The sequence below is a fragment of the Tympanuchus pallidicinctus genome, unplaced genomic scaffold, assembly GCF_026119805.1.
Source record: "Tympanuchus pallidicinctus isolate F22 unplaced genomic scaffold, pur_lepc_1.0 scaffold8, whole genome shotgun sequence".
NCBI lineage: Eukaryota > Metazoa > Chordata > Aves > Galliformes > Phasianidae > Tympanuchus > Tympanuchus pallidicinctus.
This window is the reverse complement of record NW_026294802.1, coordinates 34,827,294-34,853,527: the sequence shown is the minus strand read 5'-3', so window position 1 is coordinate 34,853,527 and position 26,234 is coordinate 34,827,294. Positions and strand designations below refer to the sequence as shown.

General features: G+C 39.9%; 1 protein-coding gene across 1 annotated transcript in view; it reads left to right on the top strand.

Annotated features, from left to right (window-relative positions):
- Positions 1 to 26,234, top strand: part of PDZRN4 (PDZ domain containing ring finger 4) — a 244,569-nt gene that overhangs the window by 178,908 nt on the left and 39,427 nt on the right. The window contains exons 4-5 of the mRNA XM_052668979.1: positions 20,090 to 20,343; positions 21,493 to 21,595. Coding sequence (XP_052524939.1) covers positions 20,090 to 20,343; positions 21,493 to 21,595 — 357 coding nt within the window. The remainder of the gene's footprint in view (positions 1 to 20,089; positions 20,344 to 21,492; positions 21,596 to 26,234) is intronic.

The window sequence follows — 26,234 nt, the reverse complement described above, 5'->3', positions numbered from 1 at the left end:
TGGAGGTGCAGCCTCTCCCCTAAACTCCTCTTCTGGTGTGTCTGCATCCCACTCCTGTTTGATGAACCTGCTGATGTCCGGCTTGTTTGATGTCACACGGCTAGGAGATAATTCAGATCTATGTTTTCCTCACTGATTTATGAATAAATTTAGGGCTGCATTTTCCATAGGGATCTAGGAGAACGAACAGCTTTGACCAGAATTCTACAGGTTTTGTTTTCCTTCTGGAAAGGCAGCAGTATGGGTCCTGGTGATGAGTAAAGAGGGGACTGGAGCAACACATTCAAGTGCACTGTGCTCAGGAAGATGCTTCCTGCATTTATCCTTTTCCTTTAGTAGCAATGGAGTTACTCAGTACACACCAACTTATGGCACCATGGTTAGAGCACTGTCGCATAATAAGAATGTCTCAATGTCTCTATACTTCAGAGTACCTTGGATTCAGATCTTGGTGAGCCTTCCAGCCATGAGGTCATAACTTTATCGCAGCCATGAGCCTCAAGCAACATAGAATAGCAGTGCATCATAATAAAACCATATATTCTGTCTCCAGAAGTGCTGCCTTACCTCTGATAAGTCTTTTTGTTTTTGCTCTTTTCTGTCCATTGCTCATGTCCTTTACAAGGAAGAAAGCACATCTTTGTACTAGTATTAGTGTTCAGAAAGCTCATCCTTAATATGCCATAGGAGAAGTAGCAAGATGATGTTCAAGTTCCTAGTTGGATGCTAGATCACTTCTATCATGTCCCTGCACAGACAGTTTGTCATGGCATGGTCTGTGTCCTAATCTCAATCTTTAATGCATATGAGCTGACAGCTTTTAATGGTACATTAGTTTAATTTGTACTTGGCAAAAATTACACTCCAGTTTTGCACATCTTGGTCTATAAATATCTTTCTACTTCAGGCAACGATATTCTGGCCTTTCATCAAATATGCCTCTAACCTTTTTCACAGAGTTGTTTCGTTTGTTTTGTTTTTTGTTGTGTTTTTTTTCTTTGTTTTCTGTTGTGGGTTTTTGTTTTGTTTCTTTTTTTTTTTAATTTTACATGTCACAAGCCTTGTTTTATGTAAATGTTCCTGTAGGCTAGTTAATGTATTTAACAACATATATCCTAGTTGTTTGTTTTTTTTTTTCTCCCTTTGTCCTCAGGACTTTTCCAGTCCTTTTTTTTATTTTTTATTTTTGACACAGGATGGAGTTCCTGAAGGAGTCAAAGGTCCTGTTATGGTGATGTTTGAACATCTCCTCATGCAGTGTGCCACCAAAGGAGAGTGCTGGTTTCAAATCTGCCAACCTGAGAGTCCCAGACTCTTCTAACAGGCAAAAGAGCAAATTGTCATAGTGTCCTGACCCAGCTGCATCCGTGTTACAACATGCAAGATAAACATGCAGAGCCCACGTTTTGTGGCTAATTCTGCCTGTATCCACTGTGTTACTGAAGCAGAAGTGAGAAATCTCAGGACAGAGCTGTTTCAGCCTGTGGCAGGGCTGGACAGAGCTGTCTAAGTGCTCTCCACTGGAAGTGGTTCTTTGCAGCCTTCATGTTTCCAGGACCTGTACCTTCAAGCTATTTACATCTGTGACACCAGCTGTGTGCCAACTAGTGTTCAAACCTTAAATAAAGTCCTTCAGATGTCAGACAGATTGAAAATGCAGATATTCTGGCTTGACAATTTGCCCTATTTATACTAACAGGCTCTGTGTTTCCCTTCCTTATAACATATCCTGTACCAATTTTAAACATTGGTGACATTTGGAAATACATGAACAAATTGAGGGTCAAATGTCAGTCATAACTTTGGATGTTATTGCTTTGTGCTGTTGCTGCTGCCTTTATCAAACTTGAACATCTGTCTTTATTGTAATTTGCTTTGCAACTGTGTGCTCTTTTCTGAGATTTCAGAATTGCTTTGCAAACATTAACTCAGCCATGCAGAGATTCTGACAGATGACAGGTATGTGTCGTACTTGGAGACGATGCTTCGCATATTCAGCAAATATGTTTCATCTACACATGTATATATGCATATATATAAAAAATAGGCTGTTGTTTATGTTAAGGAGAACTGGTTAGTTCTCCTTAGAAAAAGGAAATTCCTGAACATCTGTTAGCTAAGCAGGCTGTTTACCATCAGTGTGCTCTCATCCACCAAACTGCAGTGGATCAATGTGAGACAAGCAAAATGATCTGCAAGGCTTTAAATTCTCAGTGGATTGGCTATTTGACTCTGATACTCTCCCCTTTGTAGTCAGGGAGGATTCTCCTGTACTTTATACCTTGTTTCTAAAACTGATTTTTACCTTATGGGCTAGACTGTGACGTGGAAGCCTCCCTTACCTGTCATACTGCATGAAGCAGACAAACTGGAAACTCTAAAAAATACAAAAAATGTTCACCTTTTTCTTCAGTGTCTTTTTACAGTCAGACCCCAGGTCTGTTCCAAGCCGCTGAGAACCTAACGTGTGCGACAGCAGATTCAGTTTGATGAACCTGTTCACTCAGTGCCATTTCAACTGCCTTTCAGCTTCCAGCTGCTGTTCAGAGGCCGAGGCTGCCTATGGGTTTTGTCATCTCTGCCCAGGGTGGCCCACAGTGCTGTAGTGCCTGGAAAATGGCACAGCACTTGCTTTCTTGGCCAACAGAAGCCAGGGAGATGTCCCTCTCCTGCCTACATGCAATGCTGCTTGGAAGCATGGTGAGGGATGATGGCTTTGGGGTAGGCAGAAGAAAGGTGAGTTGCTGCTCTGCTGGGTAACCTCTGCAGTCAGAGAGAGGAAGGTGTGAGTTTGCTGGAGGACAGAAACTTGGAGCATTCTTCTGTTCTGGTGGTAGAGGAAGAGGCAGTGGATGCAAATTGGAGCACAGGAGGGTCCCTCTGAGCACCAGAAGCGCTTTATGAGTGATGGAGCACTGACACAGGCTGCCCAGAGGCCATGGAATCTCCTCACTGGAGATCTTCAGCATCTGGCTTGATGTGGGCCTGGGCACCCTGCTCAGGGTGTCCCTGCTGAGCAGTGATTGAGACACATGGACCAGAGGGCCATCCCAGCCTCAGCCATTTTGGGATTGTGTGAATCTGACCTGGGAGTCATCAGCTATTACCCACCCGTTGCCTTTTTAGATTTTTTTTTCAGCCTATGTACATTTTACCTTCAGCATAACAACAGGTGTGAAAAACTGAGTCAAAATTGAGTCACGGTAAGTGTCTGTGCAAAAGTCACCAGGTCAAGCAGTGATAAAGACAGACTTTGAGCATCCTCAGCCCTGCTTTGTTCAATTGCCTGTTTCAACATAACTTTTTAAATGAATGAAAATTTAAAAAGCAAAAAAATAAAAAAGAGGAAAAAAAGAAAAAGGAAAAAGGAAAAAGAAACCTCATTGTCTGAGTGCAAGAGCTGATACAGTATGCATTTCCAGAATAGCTGTTCGAAGCTTTACAATAAATGCCTCATACCTTTATGGCATCTTTCAAACCCAGCTCTTTACAATCTTTTGTGTAAATCCTTCTAAATTCATAGATAATTGACAGGACAGGCTCTGAGGGGCTGACAGTCAACTATGTTAGTGAAGTGTAGGAAGTCCAAGTGCTGAGAAGCCTATTATATTGTGGAAGAAAAATAAATGATTGCCCATGCACAGCAGCAGCAATCCTAAATGAAATACCTCAGTTGTTTTCAATTTTGTTTTTTTCACAAAATACCCAAAGGCAATAATCCACTTTGTGGATTAACAGCCTGTAAAATATTACTCTAAAAAAAAAAATTAAACTATGTTTGAGCTAACTTATGGCAACACAGAAGGGATCGAGGAACAGTGGAGACTCCGCTGTGTTATACTTGTGTAACTCAAGCCCACGCTGAGCAAATGCTTTTTTCTGCTTTTATAAGTCATGAGAAGAATAATTTCTGTCCAGGACTATATAAATCAGATTTCATCCTGGGAAATATGTTTACAACATCCTTGAATGGTGCTATCTATTAATAGAGATGTTATCCCTCGGTTACCAAAAGCCATAATAAAACATATCTGTATTTTTTCAGCATTTTAAAATCTGTTCTCTTTCTATCTTCATCATTTTACTTTAATGCCTGATCTTTTATCTCTTAATTCCTCAGTAGTTTATCTGGTTGCTCTCCACTTTGGGGTAGGCAGTATCTCCTAAGTTACCGAAGGTAACCTCCTTAAGTTACCTGAAGGTTAGTTAGTACTCCCTAAAACTTAGACCAATTGCAGTTCATTAGGTGGAGCTGGTACCTTTCACCCACTGACTTGTAACTGGAGGAAATAATCTCTTCAGATGGACATGCAGAAAAATAATGGTAGGAAAGGCAGCTGCAGGTCTTGTGTGAAAGTTAGATGTTATTTGGGTGAATGTAGATCTTTCTTCTGCTTGTGTCAGAGTTGGATGTAGAAGCTGATAAGCTGCTGAAGTACATTACTGGCAGAATTAGAGATGAAACAGAGATCATTGAATCATAGGATGTCTTGGATTGGAAGGGAACTCAAGGATCATCAGGTTCCAACCCACGTGCCACAGGCAGGTTTAAGGCGGAGCTGAGTGCTGGAGGTCTGCTTCTTCTTGCACTGCCAGTGCTTTGTGATACCAAAGGGTGCCCAAAGTGTGGTCCTTATTGATTTTGTTACGGTGAAACACAGCTCTCTGTTTTTAAAGTTGAATGTTTGTGTAGCGTTCCAGGTCACTTGAGTTTTTGCAGCTTTATTCCCCCGTAAGGGTAAGTTTTCTTAAAACTGAAAGGTTGTATTACGTTTATTTGTAGGTTTAGGAATCAAAGTTCTGTTTTCATTGTGTTTTGTATGATTTAATCACATGATGATTCATCTTGCGTATTATACAATTACTACTTGATAGCAAGATTGAAAACTGCATGAACATGCTTAAAATATGAACTGCAAATACGGGATGTTAAGCAGGCAGGAAAAATTGCTGTCTTCTTTTCAACCTGAAAAGCTGGTTGGCTGTACTGCACACTAACTGTATCTGACCAGCTACATGAAATCCAGCCTATGGAGAGTAGTCATGTTATTACAGTCTGCCCCTTTTGAAGATGACTTTCTTTTGGGGGATGTACAATCAGAGTCAAGCAGCAATTTTAAAAGCTTCTCGGAAGGATTTTCAAATGTACGTGTCTTGAATGGAGGGGAAAAATGCCTGCAGAGTTAGGGTAGGAGTGGGGCACAGGCGATGCAGAGGCGGGAGGCTGGTATCTATACATCAAAAACTAACAGCTTAATAAGAAGATTTTTGAAGTCTTTTTTTTTTTTTTTTTTTTTTTTTTCTCATTGATTCGATTTGTAAAACAGCCCCCAGAATAAGCACTACAGGCATAACTGTGAGGCAAAGGGTGTCAGTGTAGAGAGTGTTGTAGCCAGGATGAATAAGCCATTTGTTAAGATAGTTTAGCATGCTGACGATGATAGAATAAAATTAAATAGTGTACCTGTGCTTAGGATCAGACTGGGATTTGCAAGCCTTCAAGTTCGCGGTGTAGAAGGAGTACAATCTGAAGGAAAGGATGATTAGGGATAAAGGAGGTAAAGGGTAAGTAGGATATATTGAATCACAGATGGAGGTAGATGATTACAAAGCCAGGCTTCACTGATAGTTTTGGATTGTGTTTTTCTTTTTTTTCATTAGCAGATACTTTATCTTGACAAAGAATACGTAGTAGGTTTGGTTTATCTGGACTTCAGAAAAACAAAAATATCTGAGGTGGAATTATTAGAGAAAACTGAAACAGAAATGGTTAGATAAGCAGTCACAAGGAGGATATGGAGTCAAATCCACCAGAATATCTATGTGTGTAATGTTAAAAAGGAAAGTGAAAGGATGGAGGGAGGTTACTGCTGGAGCTCCATAAGGGTTTGTCTTTGTACTGATCTTGTTTAACACTTTTGTTAGTGACCTTTGCAGAAATATCAGTAGTCTTCACCTGGCAGTTCAAGCATCTAATGCCATCTAAAATACGGATGGCTTCAGCAGGACTGTGAGGTTTACCTGGGTGCCTTGAGGGGAAAACAGGGTAAGGAGGGCAAGAGATGGGGGGAAAGCTGAATACTGAGGAAAGAAAGGGGATTAAAAAAAAAAGAGCAACAATGTAATGAATCATGATTTAGTGAAGTACAGTAAGCAGAATAAATAAAGAGAGGAGAGCAGGAGAGTGAGGCTAGATCTGTTATTTCTCTCACTTGCTGCTATCTGGAGACTTCCAAACATGGCTGTTGTACTCATTTGACTGGAACAGAGCTTGAGAAGGAAGGAGCATTGTGGAAGAGCAGTCTTTGCCTACCCACACTAACTCCTTAACTTTGACTCTACTTGATATCTGCTTAGATAATATTTAATGACTGAAAAATATAGCTTCAGAAAATGTTGCAGATTTGTTCTGTTCCAAAATATCTGCTAACCTGATGAACAGATTTTTGCAGAGTGAAAAACATGATTTCATACACCCTTATGCTGAGCTCAGGTTTCACAATTTCTAGGCAAATGGCTTTGTTAGACTACTCTCAATATGCAGCTGCTGCTGCTGCCCTTTCTCTCTGCTGTTTTTAAAAGAAAGGAGAAAGTCCAGTGTTCCTTTGGGCTCCTTATTTTTAAAGAAATCTGACTGACAGTCTAGACCTGAAATAACAGGGATGACTTGCTGCAGAGAAGTGGCTGCTTAAGCGCAAGGCTTCATGGAAGCACCAAAAGTGCTTTTCAAGTTTGCTTCCAGCCTGGTGTGCACAATGCCTCCTTGCTTACCCCACAGACCTTGTGCGTTTCCTGCCTGACAGCTGAGGAGCTCTGTGGTTCGTCCAAACCAAACAACACAGGGAGGGAATGAAGACTCCGAGTCCCTTTTGGTACTCTGGCACATCATCTAATGATCATGCATGAGGATGTCAGATGGGACAGCATCTCCCTCTCTGAGATCTCAGTAGCACAAACTGCTCCAAGTAATTCCTCTTATGCAACATACTGGATATGATGGCTTGCCTGCAGCTAATTTCTACCGACTGCAGCAGCTTCAGGAAGAAGCTGGAGGTGCAGATTGCATGACTGGGCACCTGACCTCCTCATTTACCAGTTTTCCTAAGGCTGAGTTTTGGGGAAAGAAATATGAGTGTTATGAATTTATGTAAGATAGCACCGGCTACTTTAACTCTTCTTCAGTGCAACTTCTGTACCAACGGCAAACATAGGAGAGTGTGATGGTAATTCCATTTGGTATTTATTAAAGAAGCACTCGAGGCCAGTATGCAAATTCTTTCTCACAAAAGTCTTCTTGTCTGAGAATCTCTATCAAGGGCAGGTTCGTCTCCTTTGCATGCAAATATTGAATTTTGACAGAATTTGAAGTCTGCAGTCCCTTTTCTCTGATGTTTTATTGTTGTCTAATATATGTCAATAATTAATTGCAATGTAGTCACAGTGAGAAACAATACTATTAATATTAACTTTATTGTTTTATTTTTAAATAGTCTGCCTGAAAAATCATCTGCAGTACCTCTGGCTACTTCTCACCTAGTATTTCTTGTCCTTTGGATGAACAGTAATTCAAGATTTTTTTTTGATTGTCAGATCTTGGAGGCAGACATGAAATAGAGGGCAGAGCATTTTCTGCTAGGAACAAAGAGCGGTGCTAAGAGGGCTGGAGACCTGCAGTCAGGTGCTCCGCTCTCAGAGGTGGAAGCTGGCCAAATTTCCCTGGTGGCCTGGCCTTTCTGCCGTGGTTGCATGTCAGCAACTGAGCCCAACAAGTGTCAGTGTGAATTCAAATAGCAGAATTGATTGCTGGGAATGATTTATGCCCGTCTGCCTCTTCTGGGATGGGGAAGGTTCGTTTAAATTTTGTCCTGCCATTTTGAACTGACTTCGTACGTTTCTCAATTTATTGCAGATTTTCACCTGCGGTTCTTTTCACCAATAACTTTGTACCCTGACATTTTGCTTTGTTATCTTGTAAAGCCAGCTTCCAATGAAAGTTTAAAGGAATCTGGCTTTCTTAAAGAATGTATCTATCAGCAGTAACATGAGAGCTGCTCTTGGGTCCTGCATGAGGTGGGTTTTGAAGTAGGAGCCTGTTTGATTTTGAATTTAAGGGGAAAACATGCTTTACTACAATGGAACCTTTCTGAATCATAACCTCTTCTGCAAATATGCTGAGAGCAAACCCTTGAATCTCGATCTGGATGTAGATTCTATATCTGACCTGTTACAGCACCCAGAATGAGAACTTGGTCAAAATTTGCACATGGATGCTGTGTGTCCATGGAACTGAGGGCCTACAGTTCCTTCTTGCCAGTGTTCTATTCTTCAGTGTACAACTGCTACGAGCAGTAATATTGCAACATCATGTTTTAGTTTCTGTGAGCAGAAATGCTATATTTTGGCATGTTTCTTGCCCTCCATTGAAGAAGGTTACAGAAGTTACTGTGTGGATAAACACTAAAAGGTAGAAGTCATGGTAAGATGCTAACTATGCTGTCCTAAAATTTGACTGGGAGGCTGAGAAATGTTGCTTCTCAGTGCTGTTGATTTGGGCATAACAGCTTCATCAGTTAAGGTCACTGGTTAAATGGCATCATCTGGGTTTACAAACACAACACTGTGTTTAAAATGTTTTGAAAGCATGTATGAATTGTCAGTTATTATTTGATCATTCATTTATAGGCACAGGTAGAACTTATATCTGCCTTTATAAAATCATCCTACGTATATAATTTGTATTTTGCCATCCAGCATTTAAGAGCACCTGAGTGATCTAACATATAACTTAAAACACAAAGAGCTTTACATCCTTCTTTCACTGGTATCTGGTTTTTTAAAAATTATTATTATTTTATCATATGCCATATAAGCTAAAAAGAAAAAAGCTCCTTTAAAAAGAATTGTATTACTGAGATAAAGCAAAGATGAAATCACCCTTGTCTTGATACCACACCACATTAAAGTGTTTTCATTGTCTAGGCCATAAACTTTGTTTTAAAGCATGTCTGTTTTGATTCATGTCCCCTCATAATTTGTTATCTAAATTCTCAGCACAGGTGTATAATCATGATTGTTACTGCAGCAATGCCTAGAGTACCCTATTTAGTCTGAGACCCTGTAGTGCTTGATGCTGTGTTGCCAAAAAGACACAGTCCTTGCACCTAGGCAATTTTATCTAAATAGACAAGTACAAAAGGTATAAAGTGTGGATGCAGTATTTTTTCAGTGTTTTGAATTGTTCTTGCTGCTTTTCCGTTAAGTAATCAAAAGCCTATTCAATATTAAAGGATGACTCTTGCTAAGAACAGAAAGCATTGCTCTGTTCATGATGTTAAGAAGCCTTTTCTGCACAGTGCTCCCCATCTGATGTCACTCACAGCAACAAAGCAGAAAGAATGGCCATATGCATCCAGTGGCCTCTGAATAGCTAACAGGGATATTCTTCAAAATCTCCTTGGATTTCAGTGATATTCATAGCATTGCACAATGCTGATATAAATCTGATCCGCGCAGCACATTCAGTGGTCAGCCAACATCACAGCCTTGGCCACCGGCCATCCGTAAGCTCTCTGTTCTAGCTTTCAGCTACTTGGTCCAAAACTGCCTTGACGTGCCCTGAAAAGTGGTCTGCTGCTGGAGCAGCAACTGCAGCACAGTTCTACTGTGCACCCAGAGCTTCCTGGGAAAAGGAGACTGATGGGGTCCTGTGGGAATTTCCTCAGTAAGTGCCTTTTGCAGGTGTTTGGGCAGCTCTTTGCAGACAGCTTTGCTGTCTCCTGAATCCTATGTGGAAATGTCTTATCCATAAGGGGAAAGTTCCCTTTGCAGGTGTTAAGTGCTGAAGTTTTACAGGAGCAGCTGCTGCTGCTGGCACTGCAGAGACCAAACACAAGGTGATAAAGGAAATAAAAGGAGTGAGAGAAGGATAGGAGAGGAAAGCCAAAGTGGAAGGTGGAATAAAACAGAGAGGGAAAAATTGTGAGAGAAGACAGATATAGAAAGAGACACTCCAGAAGGAAGAATAAACATAGAAACACTGGGACAGCAATAGCAGCTGTAATTGGTTTTAAGCCAGGAAGGAGCTGGAGCTCTTATTGCTGACTCCATGTACACAGCCACAGTGCTGTATAAATAAGATAGATAGAATTAGACTGCTCCTCACATTAACATCACTTAATTTTTCCTGCAAACATGGAATGTGGAAATTGAACTTCAGAAATTAAAAGCTATATTCATGATAGCACAGTAACCCATCACTCATTAGAAAAGTAAAGAAATCCTACATGGCTAAATAGTCTTTAAAGGAGTATCAAGGTAGAAGAGAGAGAAGCAAAAAGGAAGAAACAGACACAAGCATTTTTTATAAGAGTTACAGAGTGGCTTACGTTGGAAGGGATCTTACAGATCATTGTGGTATCTCTCTCATAACTTATCTCTCTAAATATGCTTCTGTATGCAGTTTTGTTTGTGTTCATTGTGTGTAGCTGAACATGTACAAGGATGCTCTTGTCAGCATTACCTGCTTTCTTGATACTCAAATAGAAGCGGTTGCTAAGGCTGTTCGTAAGAGCTGATGGGAGCTATTTGGCAGAAAGAGATGAAATGGTGTTTTGGATAGCAGGTAAAGTCCCATCACCGGCTTTATTTTGTCAGATGACGAGTCCTTCTGAGTTTGGATTTTCTACTTTATTGAAAAAGAGATCAAGGAAGTTGTGCCATATGCCCTGTTCCAGAAGCAGGATGAAATTAAAATTTATTGTGAACTCTTGCTGTGTTGGACCCTAATGCTAAAACACTGTTAATGTGTGAGCCTGTGAAAAGTATTTTTAAAACATCTAGTCTTGTAAAAGGTTGAAGGATTTTTTGCCAATATGCTGCTTCTGGAGTAAAGCCATGTAAACAAATGGAGAACAGCAGTGTCAAATTAGTGTCAAGGCAGTGTGAGAGAAGAATGGAAAATGACTGAAAAGGACCTGCGGTGTTTTATTCCAAGGGAAGAGGAGCCTTTTCTGTTCCTTCAAAATTTAAAAACAGATATACAGTAAGGAATGAATGCTGAAGTAGAGCAAGTCTGTTGTATGTCCATTAAAGAAAATCAAACGTAAATGCTGAGGGATCAGCACTGCATGTGGTTGGAGGCCCAGCAGGTTGAGGGATTCAATCAGCTGGGACAGTATCCCATGTCTCAGTCAGAGAGGGGACTGGGCCTGGTGCTCTGTTGCTGGGTTTAACCTCACTGCTTTTTTACAGTATGAAACACTGGCTCTTGGAGTACCCTCTTGGCCAAGGCACTGTCCTACTTACCAGCTGGATGGGCTGCAGGCAGCATGCTGTCAACTGCTCATTGCTGCTGCTGCTGCTTGTAACAAAAAGCCCAGAGTTCTGGTGGTTTTTGGTGGATTTGTGGGCAGGAAAAGTGCTGCCTGGCTGCGACAGGAATTGCTGGAGATCAGGAGTGCAGCAGTCAGAGCAGCGCCAAGAGCTGGCCAGCTGAGCAGGTTGCTGCTGTGTGTCCTGGTCCCACACAGCTGGAGCAGGTAGCAGTTAGTCCTCTAGCTTTCACTGGACTACCTTAAATTGAATTTAAAAGTAGAGGATAAAATCTGCCTTATGCTTAACTGCATGCATTAAATGGGGAATTTTAATAATGTGCCAACAGCAGCAGTTTGGAGTATCTTGCTGAGGAAAAGGTCACTATGCCCATAAGTTATCCTAGCATTTGATCAGTGGACTCCTTTCCAAAGACTTTAAGTCTAATTATTCACTGCTTATAAAGTCACTTGAGATATAAAAAGTCTTTTCGTAGTAATGAGAGAACCCCCACAATTAGCCAGAAGGTAGCCATCTATCTTTTTAAACTACTTGGTTCAGAGGAGAGCAGGAGTTTCAGGCCTGTGAATGTGGGCGACTTGTTATGACAGTGATAAGTGTAACACTCATGCAGTGGTGCCAGCCCTCGCTGAGTTCATGGAAGGTCGGGGGTTTTTTCTAAAGGTGAAATAGAGACTCTTCTTTTAATGAAATGTAGGATATGGTTCCCCTCACAGGAGAAAAGTAGCACGTTGTTTACAGATGCCTGAAATCTGCCGTTCAGCCTTGTCCACTATTCTTTGGAAGTTGCAGACAATTAAAGAATGTGATTAATTTGATCTCCTAAAATTTCAATAGCAACTGCCTTTTCAAATCCTGTTTTCTGAGGAAAATACATACTCTGGAAGAGAAATTGGACAGTGAGCTTGTGCTAGAGAAAACACCATAAAGTTCACAGGAGTATATAGCATTCAGTGCAGGGGCTTAGTGATAAAAATGATTTACTCTGAGCACACACACTGGACTTTGACTGTATTCTTCACTACCATCAAAGGGCTGGTGCATGTGGTAGATCTGGTGAGAAATTTGTCTAAGGTCCTACCCACAAAAAGAAAAAGGTTGCAATAATTAATGTAATAAGTGATGGTCTAATTATATCAAGGAGTAACATAACATATTTTATGCATGCCACAGCTAGTTTAGTCTTTATTGCCCTCAGGCATAATCTGAATATCATCAGAAAAACTGTTTGTCAATATTAAATGCAATTTACGTAGTAAATACACTCCAGCCTTGTTACATCACCATCTAGGTTAGCTGAGATTTTGGAGTTGTATTGGGCAGTGCTGGTGAAGGTAAACCTCACAAGTGCTGCGACTGTCCAGATGTCACGGTGGGTTGATGACAAAAGCTGGTGCTCCCAGCCTGCTAGAAGGAGCCAAGCTTAGAGACAGACAGCAGGAAAAGCATTTAGGAGAGGAAAGATGGAATTAAGGCAGGAAAGAAAGGAAGTCCTGGGAACAAAAACGAGGTCTGCAGTGAAAGAGAGGGGGCAGAGTGAAAAGAGCTGAAAGCCAAAGAGGGGAGAGAGAGGAGGAGAACAAGACTGAGAGTACCATCTGGAAGAGATAAGAAGGATGTCCGTAGTGTCCAGTAACACCTCTGCTGGATGTATGGAGGGAGACAGAAAAGAAGAATAATGGCTGCTCACAAATTCATGTCTTCCAGCACTTGGCTCTGAGCAGCTCACTGGGAAACTGCTTCACTGATTCTTACACTTAATTTGGCATTTTCAGTTCTCTCACAAACCAGCAAAACTGCAGATGAGTATGCTTGCTGTTTCGTAACTCAGGTGAACTTCTGATCTATCCCTGTGTTCAAGACTAAAGGAGCTGAAAGAACTGCATTGCTCTAACATGTAGTGAGTAGATGGAATATTCTATTTTCCATTTACACTGTCTGTCAAGTGCCATGCTATGAACTACAGGAACTGAGATCACATTTTGGGCACAGTTTAGCACTGCTAACTCAGAAGTGATTTCAAACTTCTAGCAGGCATAGTTTTCCTGGTGGTGCTAACGCAGCATTGTAGCATCCAAGTGTTCTTCTGAAAAATACTTCAAGATGAAGGTCCAGAGCCACAAAGAAAGTTCAGACATGGAAATGCTGAGTGTCTCTTTTTTGCTGTCTTTTCTTAGGGTGGATATTTTGCCTGATTTTCTACACACTGCCAGAGAAGAATTAGGTGTTCATATACAGTTGTGGTTACAGTTATTCTTAACCCAGCCAGCTGGAAGCAGGGTATAGCCATGCATCTAAAATACCATCGTCTTACTATGCTTGATACCTTAACTGCAAGGAAGAATAAGTTTGTTATTCAGAACATCAAACTTCCTCATTAAGGAGGGGGAAGGGCTTTGTGATTTCTTTGCTTTTAGTGGATTTGATTTTCCATTCGCAGATGAATGGGGTTCTGTACCCAAAGTTTTGGGAAGCACTTGTTGCAGTGAGTTTTGTTTTAGGTAGAGATGACTGGGTAAAGAAGGTAACACTGAGGAGAATTAGATATTAAGCTCAATTTTGTATCCGATGGAGAGGCAAAATTGCTCAAGCATTTTTGTGTTATTTACCTTGCTCACTAGTTTGCTGTATTGTACTGCACTTGTGATGGGAATTATTTCTCCATTCTCAGAACATCTACCTGAGGCATTATTTCCAATCCAGTGTAAAATTCTTTCGAGTTTCCTAAGGTAGCTTGTTAACGCAGTACTTTCAAGCAGTGTCCAGCTCTTTGCCAGGGTCTTTTGGGGATGAATCCAGCCCTTCACAGAGAGAAGCTGCAGCACTCAGACCTACCCACAGATCACAGAGGATATCTGAACAAAGCAAAGCACAATCTTGAGGTCAATTGAAAGAAGAATGCTTTCTTATGACAGCTGCTGTTTAGATAATCAAAATCACTAGGAAGTCCCTGGGAAGTTTCTCTCTAGAAAGATGCTCTACAAAGTGGAAACAGGGATATTTCTGTTGTTCATAAATTTTTTAACACTTATATTTTCTTGCTTAGTTTAAATCTTAGGCACAGGCTTTTCAGACACAGTAGGTAATTGCTAAATATTGGGTAACTGAACTGATGCTGGTTACACGTAGGAAACCGCACAGGAGGCTGCAGTATTGACCATTGCCTGAGTCTGTTCAGTGATGTTGAACCAGTTACACAGAGTAGCAAATAGGACAAGCTTAAGCTGTTCAGGAAATAGGAAATTAGTTCTTATTACAAGAAGAACTTAGCCTTTGGAAAAACAGCCTGAGGAAAAACAGCCAGAGCCTGTGTATTCAGCCAACTCAAACCATTCTAAGATTATGTGATTCTGTTGCTTTCAGAAGGGCTGACATGATTGGGCGATTAGGGCAACAAAGGATCAAATGGGAACAAACATCATTTAACTCATGTGGCTGAGGAAGAAGAAATGTCATTAACCAGAATAATAAAAGTTGTCCCTTCACTGAACTTCCATGAACCCTGATGGAGATAGTGGTATTGGATAATGACTGTATTTGCTACCTTAGAGATTTACTTGCTCAAGAAATGCAGTTTAGTACTGAACTATAACCTAAAAGGTCAGTGTGCTGAATGCCATTTCTGTAGATGAACTATCACGTTTGTGTTAGCAGAAAAGTTGCAGTGTTCTCTCCGCAGCCCACGTATCTCTGGTAGCCCACATGTCCTGTGCCCCCTGTTCTGTCTGGAGAGCCTCATCTCTGGCAGCTTTTAGCATTGGAAGTTTTCTAAAATGTCTGTATGTAACAAAAGCTTTATGTCTGAGAGAAAGATGGTATATTTTCCTTCTTTTTCTTTGTTTTTATTCTTGTAGTTAGGGAGAGCTCAAATTCTTGTCCTAAAAAAAGACTGATCAAACTATGACACAGTGCTCAATCAGTTTTCTATCCAAAGATGCACTCTGGGATTTTGTTACCTGGGTGTATTTTAGGGGCAAGAGACTGGAGGTGAAGAGACTGTCGTGATGAGAGCAGATTTAACACCTGTCAGGTCAGAGGCATCCTTTGCATGAATGTTGAAATCTCTCCGGACAGTAAGCCTTGTGAACTCCATCATCACGTCAGACACTATCTCTGTCATTTCTCCAGGAAACTCTTGTAGCTGGACGTCTGTGGTCTAGCAAAATGCTCAAGTTATTCTTCCTTTGCCCTTACTGATTAACAAGAGGTCTCCGAGGTTTTTACTTCAGAAGAGCCAATCTTAAATTTTAAGTTGCATATGCAAGCTTCTTGCTGAAGAGAGAAGGTTATCTCTTAAACTGCTACTGTGATAACTTTTGTGATGGTTGCATTCATGTGATTACACATATATTTTTTTTTCTTTTCTTCTTTTCCTTTTTCTCTTTTCATACATAGTATGAAGGATAGACTACAAGAAACATCAGGATTTCTGGCTCTTCATTAAAAAATTCTGGCTAGCATTGATAGAAATCACCAACATCAGAAAAACATTTAAAGATGAGGGTATTTCAACCACAAGCATTTAAATCTTGGAAGCAGTCTTAGTTGAAGCACTCTTACATCACTATTTTTTTTTTTAGATTACGAAGTGCAAGAATAACATAACAACCATCTGCTGATGTTTTTTTATATTCAGTGTTTTGTAATGTACTCCAGTCCCCTCTGTCCTTCTCTGCTGTCCACCTCTGCATGTGTGGGAATAAACCTATGTGCTGTGGTGCTGGTGTTAGAAATGGAGGTTGGCCAATGTCAGCTGATTTGTGCATGAAAAACAAAGCCTGATTGCTTGTTTATTTTCTGATGCTGTTGAAATTTTGCATGTGGCTGGATTTAGAGCAAAGGGATGGCCAGCATCCAGGCAGCGGCCACCAGTCGCTCTGGGGAAGATGCTGACAAGTGGCCCAGACTTTGCAATGTGTCCAAAAGGGGGGAGAGTGTTCATTAAACAGAAGCTTAATCAAACAGGGCAGGAGGATGGTTTACATGAGAAAAGATATATTCTTTACTTAACATTCACAACTTGCTTGTGGATTAATTAGCCCATCTGCTGCAACAAATGTATTCCCATGTCTTTGTGTTGACTGTTAAAAGTGACTGATTTCTCTATCCATTCAAAATAGTACCCTAGATTCCACTGAAAGTAACCTTTCTGATGCAAGGAATTTGTTTAATCGTCCACTAAGAATCTGTAAGTGGCTTGCTGTAAATAAGTGCTCAGCAGTCTACACCTCCCAGGATAACTATATGTGAGTGTTAAGTTAGGGGATGATGCAGGAGGCAGACGAACCTTAAAGAAACTGAGTGAAGAGAGCTTACAGCCCCATCTGTAGTATTGGCTTTGGGTTTTAAAATAAATTCACTCTTTCCAGCCCCAAGTGGGCAGGACAGCTGCCAGAGTAGAGTAATTCAGCTATAGATTTCCTTCTGAGAAAGGCAGCGTTCATAAATTAGGTGACCTTTATGCAGATCGACAGAGTGTGTTGATGAACTTCAAGTGACAATTTAAACAAGTATTAGGTGTCCAGAGTGCATAAGAAACCAGCATAAAGGATGGAATGCTTTCAAAGTCTTTAAATTAAACAGGCATTTAAATGAAAATAGAGGTCAGCCATATGTTGCCAGGATAAATGAAAATGTGCATCTTTTGTGATTTTTCACATTTATGTGATTTTAAAATATTAATATTCTTTGGAAATAAAATTTGCATGTAAATGGCATTAGCATGTATTTATGTCTGTTTCCTCAGACTAAGGGCTAGGTGTTGGCTGATATCAATTACACAGCTTCTGATATTTCAAAATAATCTAGCATATATTTTGTATGCTATCCAGATATCTTTTCACTTTGCTTATACAGATCTGTGGTAAAATGGTCAGCTTCTGCCAAAAATCACCACATAATTCAGGTGGGATATGGCAGAATTGTGTCCTTATTACTTGAATAGGAAAAGAAAATGATACAACAATATGTTGTATTTTTTCCTATACACTTGCTATTAGGAGAAACACCACATCTGTTATCAGAAAGTTTTTAAAAGAATTAAAAAGGTTTGGGAAGACAGGAAAGTAATTTTTATGTTCCTAAAGCCTTGGGAATGAGAGTTATTCAGAAAGCCTGTAGGACAGCCTTTTCACAAAAGCTGCCAAAACTGTGAAAACTGTGGAAAATTGTTTCTTTGATAGGATCTGAGTTAGAAGCAGGAATGAAGCAGAGGAGAGGCTGGAGCTGAAGAGTGGCTGGAAGACCCAGACTTAAAGCTTTATCTCTAATTGCCTCTATTAGACATGGCTGAATCTGAACGCCCTGGCAGTGTAACTTGTGCTATCAGAGAGGGTTTGCAGAAGCTGAGTCCTTGGGGAAATTTCTTTCATTTTCTCATAACATAGCTTATTTTTCAAGCATGCTGCCACTGCCTCTTGTACATCACTGATATTTCTGCATGTAACTTAGTTTAACATAACCAAAGGTTGTAATTGGATGAATTATAATTTGAAAGATAAAATCTTAACATTTTCTGGCTTCAGTCGTCAGAGAAATAGCATGCAGTCACTCAGAAAGTAATACCTCCTATTTATTTCCATGGAAAGTACAACAGCTACAACAGGCACAACAACACTATTTAATAGAGCAAATAGATATGCTGCTTTGTTTCCATAAACATTCAACAAGCCTCAAAGCATGTCACTGGGTGCAATTTTTCCACATGCAGGAATTCAGTGACACACCTTTGCTTTATACACTTCAGTGTGAGATGCCATTCTGTCAGACTGCCCGTCTGCTGCCATCTGTCACGCAGCAACAAAATGTAATGGAATATTGGTGGGATATCCAACTCTACTGCCATACCACCACCATTTGCCTATGGCATTGTGGGCTGACATGATAAAGTAGGAGGCTTTTTCTTTCAGAGCAGCCTTCATACAAATGTGTTGAAATCAGGTGATTAAGCTAGCTGCCGTTCGTATTATTTGATGATAGTCTAGGTTACATTGTGTAGCACTTCTGAGGCTCCCAGATATTCAGCACATGAGTTTTGAGGAGTTTTAGGTAAAGAAATCTATTCAGGACATTTCTAATCTGCTCGTGACTATACGGTATCAAATCCTTGCACTGATGACCACACTACAGTATGTCCTCATTTCCCTTGTCCTCATGGGTGACATGGTCATGAAAGCAGTGCTGGTTATATACTGTACTCAAGCATGCACTCTGGAAATGTATCAAGTTGGTATATGTAAGTAATTAATGGTCAACTCTGTTATAAACATCCAGCTGAGTAGGTATGGTTACACCTGTTGCCTCAAATATGACATGTTTAATTGCAAATGCTTTTCCTGGCAGGCTTAAAACTGTTACTTGCTGACTGTGCTGAGTGGGTCTTTTGAGTTTGCTGGTGTTGTCCTTGGATTTTTTGGTTTGTTGGTTGTTGTTTTTTTTTTTTGTTTGTTTGTTTTTTGACAAGAAAGTTCCAGGTATTTCTTTAATGAAAGAGTCATGTGGCAAAGAAATGTTGCTTTCAGCAAAAGTCTCTGGTGGACTTTGTCCAGTGTCTGGGAAGGGCTTAGAGTTAGTTCATTAAGGAGAAGTTTTAGGACTTGATAGTCTATATAACAAAGTAAATTTGGGCATTATGTTGCAGTAGAATCTTATTTCTGATTTGCTGTCAGCGAGGAGATTTTCACAGGGATATAAATTTAAATCTATCTTTGGCACTATTCAGATATTCACAGTTCTTTCTAGAAAATAATGCCATTCTACCACAGTACAGGATCATCTCACCTCCACAGCAGCTCACAACAGTTTGATGCTGTGCAACAGAACAGAAGCCCATGGCTCTGAAAACAATGCAGAATTGTAGTTTCTGTGTAACTTTCTGTATTGTTGCACTGTCTTTTAGGACTTGGATACCGGCTGCTGTTGGCAAATTAGTCATTGCATTTTGTAGTGGGATGGTTCTCGTCAAGTTTTCCCTTAATTCTTGAGTTCATGTGAATTCAGCACTAAGTCTTACAGTTACCTTTTTTCAATATGAAAAGACCCCACTTGGACTTGTAGGAATTTGCTACTTCACTTAGCAGCAGAAAGAAACCTTTCTACACAGTCTTTTATTTTCCCCAAGCTGTGCTGCATTTGCAGCACAATTTTCTGTTTTATTAGTTGTCTGTTTGTAGCAAATAAATTCTTCAGTTTGTTTGCTTTAGATTTCTCTTTCCTTGAAATAGCAGCAGCTGACTGTCAGTCAAATCTTCCCTTTTTTGGCCTTAATTATCGTATGAATGCAATAGCTGATAAGTGGCAAAACACTGAAAGTTGGCCTTGTTTCTTTTCAGATATCCAAGATGTGTTTATTGACTTCTGCATTAATAACAATACCATGCCAGAAATCCCTTATTATGGTTGCAAGCCACAGAAAATGTTGAAATTGAAAATTAAAGACACCCCTCCTTTTTCATTTGTACTTTATGAGGGAAATAAAATAAAATGAGAGAACTAATTTTAAATGTTTCTTTGCTGTTTTGAGATTCCATTGTGACAGTTCAAAACATTTCTATTTTCTATGATAAAGAATTTATTTATTCTCTAGCCTTATCTGCTCTCTTGCATGACTACCAAAAGAAAGTTCAGTTGATGTCAGCAAATGACTTGATGTATTGCTCAAGTAGTTATTCTGCCTGTATTTTACACTCTCATTTTTGTTCTGCCTTTTCTCTTGTGTGTGATCTTTGGTATATCTGTATATTTTACTGTTTTTGTCCAGGTCAATGGGAAGGACCTCTCCAAGGCCACTCATGAAGAGGCAGTGGAAGCTTTTCGCAATGCTAAGGAGCCAATTGTAGTTCAGGTTTTACGAAGAGCCCCAATTAGCAAAGCTCATGGTAGCTCTCAGGATGTACGGCTTGTGGATGCCTGCACTCAAACCGACATCACTTTTGAGCACATTATGGCTCTGGCCAAACTAAGGCCTTCCACACCTCCTGTTCCTGATATCTGTCCTTTTCTGCTTTCAGACAGGTATGGCTTATCTTCTGTAGTTTTCAGGTGATATTAAGGCATTGCAATTGCCTTTAGCTTTCTTTTACAAAAGTCAGAGGAACAGTTTAAATAAATTGTAGATGTTGGTAATTGTTGCCCCATTTAGACTTTACTGATGATTTTCCTCAACTCTTGCATGTTGCAAGAGAATTGCAAGGAATGTTGTTCTCACTTACTTTGTGCTCGTGCACAATGTTCATCTAAACATTAAGCTTTGATCAAGAAGAAAAACAGTTCTGTGTTCCAGAGTATTGAAAAGGCTTATAAAACACATAAAGAGATGTCTTGTTACTTTCTATTATTTCAAACTTCTTAAAGAAAGAGGGAAAGTAATTTATTTTATTTTATTAAAAGTCCCCCTTAGCTAAGGCACTTCAAAAATGTGGAGAAGGAAAGTATAATTTCACCTTTCATATGGTATATAATGTGAATTATGCCTTCGTTGAATGAACATCTTCTGAAATGTAATTGGATGCAAACATCATTTAAAAAAAAAGGGTTTGAGGTAGATCCACACCTGCGATCCAAAGCTGTACCTAAGTGCATGTTGTGAAGACCTCATTTGTGTCTCAAACTCATGTAACCATTCAGTTTACCGACATTCTAAAATGTGCGGTTATTCAAGTGCCCTTCATCACCCTGTTATCACTTTAACAAAACCATATAATGCAAAGCATTTAATGCAAGCACTTGAACAACTTTAAGCCTGATGTGGGTTGTAGATTGAAGATGTTCATGTTTTTATAACGAGATGATTGATAAGTTGGCACTGATCATGATGCAGCATATGAGTGTGTAGTTAGGTACATTAATGAGCAAAAGGAATTCCAAATGTTCATAATTAAGTAGTTTGGCCTGAAACAGACCCTGTTAAGAGATCACACTCTGCAAATCTAACAAAAGATGAACCCAGCAAAATGAGCTAATCTACAATCTGAGCTTTTGAAAAGAAAACAGCCCTTTCTACTTCAGGTCCTATTTCATTCAGGCTCTCAGGCAATTGAGAGTAATATTTCAGAGATAAGAAAACTACAGATCAGGGGTTTTGTGTGATTTTTAAAAATCATTTTTAATTTAAAAAACAAATTATTTCATCTACTGTTTTTTGTATTGCTTTGTTCTACGTAGCTGCCATTCTCTTCAGCCAGTGGAGCATGAATTTTATGAAGGTAATGAGTATCTTTCCAGCCTGCCTGCTGATGCAGATAGAGCAGAGGACTTTGAGTATGAGGTAAGATCAATGGCACACTGCAACCTCTCTTTCTGCTATTATAGATATGGTATTTGCACAGGTAATAGCAAGCTCCTCTGGGGAAAAATTGAAAATAATTAATATCAGAAAGTGTTCTTTTTTACCTGTATAATTTCACAAGCTTTACTGTAGTTAGTTTATGCATGTGAAACACGGAAGTGAAATTCTGCACTGGGTGTCACCAAACAAGTTTGAGATGCCTTTTAAGTATGCTCCTTCTTTGTGCATTTACCTCTCTAAAGCAAAAAAAAAATCAGAAATGGTAGCTGAAAACTTAATTCTTCTTTTTCTTCTCTTTAATTTTAAGAATTAATTGGCCTTTACTCATGCCTTAGGGATTAGTCTCGCAGATACTTAGGCGTGTGCTTGAGCATTTGAAAGATCAGGTTATAACTTTGAAAATTATATAATATTAAAAATTATATAAAATATAAAATATAAAATATATAAAATTATATAATATAATATAATAAATATAATTTCTGTTATTTGCTCTTTGAATTTGACATTATAAGTATTGCAATTACAAGAAATTGTGCTGTGTACCACAGGTCTCCCTTTGCTTTTAATGTATTGTATTCTCTAGTGACAAGGGTGGATGTCTTTCTGAATCACTGGAAAATCTTTTTTGGGGCTTCCCCAAATGATAGCATGATTGTTGTTGTTCTTCATTAGATTTTCATTTCAATACCTGAATAGTATTCTTGCCTGTCAATCATTGAGTTTTTGTGTTTTCTGCTATATTTCAGGAAGAATATATTTGTAGAAGCAGGCATAAGAAGCAGATGGTTCTTTTTATTATTAAACGGTGCTAAGTCTTTGTATAAGTTCACATTGCTGTATTTTAAACAGGAGTGATTATAAATAATTAAATACCTTTAATACAAGGTTTACCTTTAATACCTTTAATACAAGAATTAAAATATCCTATCCTTCTGTTTGCAGTATCCTAAGAAATGTTTTTAAAGGTTTCACATAACTATTTGACATTTGGAAATGAAATGAATGGCAAAAGCTTTGGCAAATATGCTATGTCTTCACTTTTATCTTACCTTTAGCAGCTAAGATGCTTTACTGCACGTTCATCTCATTGTTCTTTTCTCCTAGCAGCTTGGGGAACCCAAGTTCTTCCCCAGGAAGTAGAAAAATCAAATAACATCTGCTTAGTGAATCTCAATCAAAACAAGCAAACTTTTATTTGAACTTCTCAAAAAATCATTGCTAGGGATTAGTGAAATCATTATTTCTTCCCAGTTGGGTTTTGGTGTGATATCTCACAGCATAAGAATCTCAGAGCTTACATACTGCTTCAGCTCCCTGGGTGTAATACAATATTAAGTTTCTGTGACAAGTGTATTTGTTTATATTGCTTTTTCCTTAAACTAGTAGGAGCTATTTTTCAAGTAATATTTAAATAAATTAGTAATGGAAACATCTAGAAGAAATAAATTTTAAAAAGATACATTTTTAGGTGAAAATATTCTTTCACTAGATTATCAGCTACACATTAAAATAGTAATGGATTTCAAATCTGCATAGGGTCTACCTAGTGTAATCAAGTCCTCTTTATGGCCATTATTAATCCCTAATAATAGTTGGCACAAGTATTATCATAGTGGCAAATACTTCAGCAGATTCTCAGTTGCCTGTAATCACTGCTAATCATACCATCACAGACATTAATTTGCTGTCAGCTGTGATTCAGTGGCCCAAGGCAAATGCACTGAGTGATTGAAATAGTGTTTCATGTGAAATTCAAATAGGAAATGAACTGTCTGCTCTCCCTTCAGGAGAAGAATCCATTCTAAATAGGAAAGGTTTGAAGGAGAAGCATCTTGGAACCTTTTACTAGAGCTCCAAATGTGAAACCCTTTCCTAAAATTTGAACCTGTGTGGTGGTAGCACTATGATTTATTATGATCGCTCATTGGTTGTATTACCTGTTGTTTAATATCCTCATAAGAAGTTATTTAATATCCTTATGAGAAGTTATTAAGCTCCTTTAGTGTAAGTAGAGAGCCCAGAGATACACATCTTCAAAAATAGATCTCGTGAAGGACCGAGTCAAAATGGATTTTCTAGCTGTCCAGGGGAAAAGCAGCAGGGCATTAATTTTCCTTCTTTGTAAGGACTTTCTGGTGTGAGCCCCAGCTAATTACACAGAACAAAACAAACTACCTGGTTAGCATTTCCATGCATTAAAAGGATAGCTGGATAGCTTTAACAGAAGCAAGTGTAGAGTCTTGCATCTAGGGAGGAATAATTGCAAGCACCACTACAGGTGGGGGATGAGCTGCTGGAGAGGAGCTCTGCGGAGAGGGACCTGGGTGTCCTGGTGGACGACAGGTTGGCCATGAGCCAGCAGTGTGCCCTCATGGCCAAAAAGGCCAATGGCTTACTGGGGTGCATTAAAAAGAGCGTGGCCAGCAGGTCGAGGGAGGTGATCCTCCCTCTCTACTCTGCCCTGGTAAGGCCTCATCTGGAGTACTGCGTCCAGTTCTGGGCTCCCCAGTACAAAGACAGGGATCTCTTGGAAAGAGTCCAGCGGAGGGCCACAGAGATGGTGAAGGGCCTGGAGCATCTCCCCTATGAAGACAGGCTAAGTGAATGGGGTCTGTTTAGCCTTGAGAAAAGAAGGCTGAGAGGGACTTGATCCAAGTCTATAAATATCTAAGGTGTGAGGGGCAGAGTGTCAAGGCCAGACTGTTTTCAGCAGTGTGTGGAGACAGGACAAGGGGAAATGAATCATAGAATCATAGAATCACCAAGGTTGGAAAAGACCTAAAAGATCACCCAGTCCAACCGTTCACCTATTCCCAATAGCTCCCACTAAACCATGTCCCTCAACACAACATCCAGTCTTTCCTTGAACACCCCCAGGTTCGGTGACTCCACCACCTCCCTGGGCAGTCCATTCCAGTGCCTGACCACCCTTTCTGAAAAGTAATACTTCCTCATGTCTAGCCTGAATCTCCCCTGCCGTAGCTTGAAACCATTCCCCCTGGTCCTATCACTAATGACACGAGAGAAGAGGCCGACCCCCAGCTCACTACAGCCTCCCTTCAGGAAGTTATAGAGAGCAATGAGGTCTCCCCTGAGCCTCCTCTTCTCCAGGCTGAAACTTCTCATGGCCAGAAACTGCAGCATAGGAAGTTCTGCACGAATGTGCGCAAGAACTTCTTTACAGTGAGGTGACGGAGCACTGGAACAGGCTGCCCAGGGAGGTGGTGGAGTCTCCTTCTCTGGAGATGTTCAAGACCTGCCTGGATGCCTACCTGTGCGACCTGCTGTAGGGAACCTGCTTTGGCAGGGGGGTTGGACTCGATGATCTCTGGAGGTCCCTTCCAACCCCTATGATTCTGTGATTCTGTGATAGGTAAGCAGCTCACAAGTCTCCATGTCAAACCAAAGAACTTAAAAATGAATTTTGAAGCCAAATGTGGAGATTTCAGAAAGGTTTTGAAACAAGGTAGTATGCAGAAAGAGTACTAATGACTGATTATTTTCTAGAATGGTGCAAAGTCCCTCTATTTTGATGTGACAAATAGAAAGTATGTAACCAAATCAGGAAATGAAGAAGTGAGATTATTAACAACTGAGATGCCGTAAACAAGAATGTCTTCCAAGAAAGGCAATGTCCTGCAAAGCTTTGATCAGCTTGGAACTGGCTTACAGATAAGTGCAGGAGTTTACCTGAATTACCACCATAAAAAGAAAACAAGACGATCATATCTGATACCCAGCACTGGGGATATGGACTTGCACTTGCTGGTGGATTTTGTAGGATTAGACACTTGCAAGATTCCATTTGTACACTAGAAAAAAAAATAATGGTTTGAGTACAGTTTGCCACAGCTCAATAAACTCAAGTACAAGCCAATTGTCTTGGAAGGGTGAACTCCCTGGGAGGCTCATTAGGCTCCATTCAGCACCACACTTTAAACAAATAGCTGGGAAGATGACAAAGCTGGGGGATTGCTGGGAGCCAGCTCAAGTGTCCTAATGTGTCTCCTGCAAAGCTTGTCCTAAAAGGAATTTGAATTGTTGATTTATATTGAGACAGGTTAGAGCCAGCAACAGTCTGTGTTGACAGAAAGAGATCAAAAGATCTGTGCTTCTGGCATACCCAGATACCCAGGAGGACTTTTAAGATAAAGTAGGAACTGACCAATTTGTAAATGCTCAGTTGGACTTGAAGTCAAGATGACTGAAAGAGAGCCAAATATTTTCAAGGACAAACCCAGCTTCTCTCTGGCTATGAGTTGTGCTGCTGGAATTACCTCATGTGATACTAGAGTATGCATCACACTGCCTACTACCAATGAGGCAAAAGGACTAAAACCATTGTAGCCTCCAGTAATTTTGTGTTACATATAGCTCCAAAATTTGCACTAAAGATTTGTGCTTGTTAGAAGTGCAGAAGATACTGGTTCTAGAGAGGAGTAAACAAGCTTTGCTAATAACACTTCTGAACCTGCTATCAAAGAGAGAGAAGCACCATATACTTGGTTAGGAACATTTGTTGTAATGCAGAGATTAGAGGTACAAAATCAGTTACATACTGGAACAATGAAATGAATTGAACCAAAAAAAAAAAACGTTGTAAAGACAAAGCTGG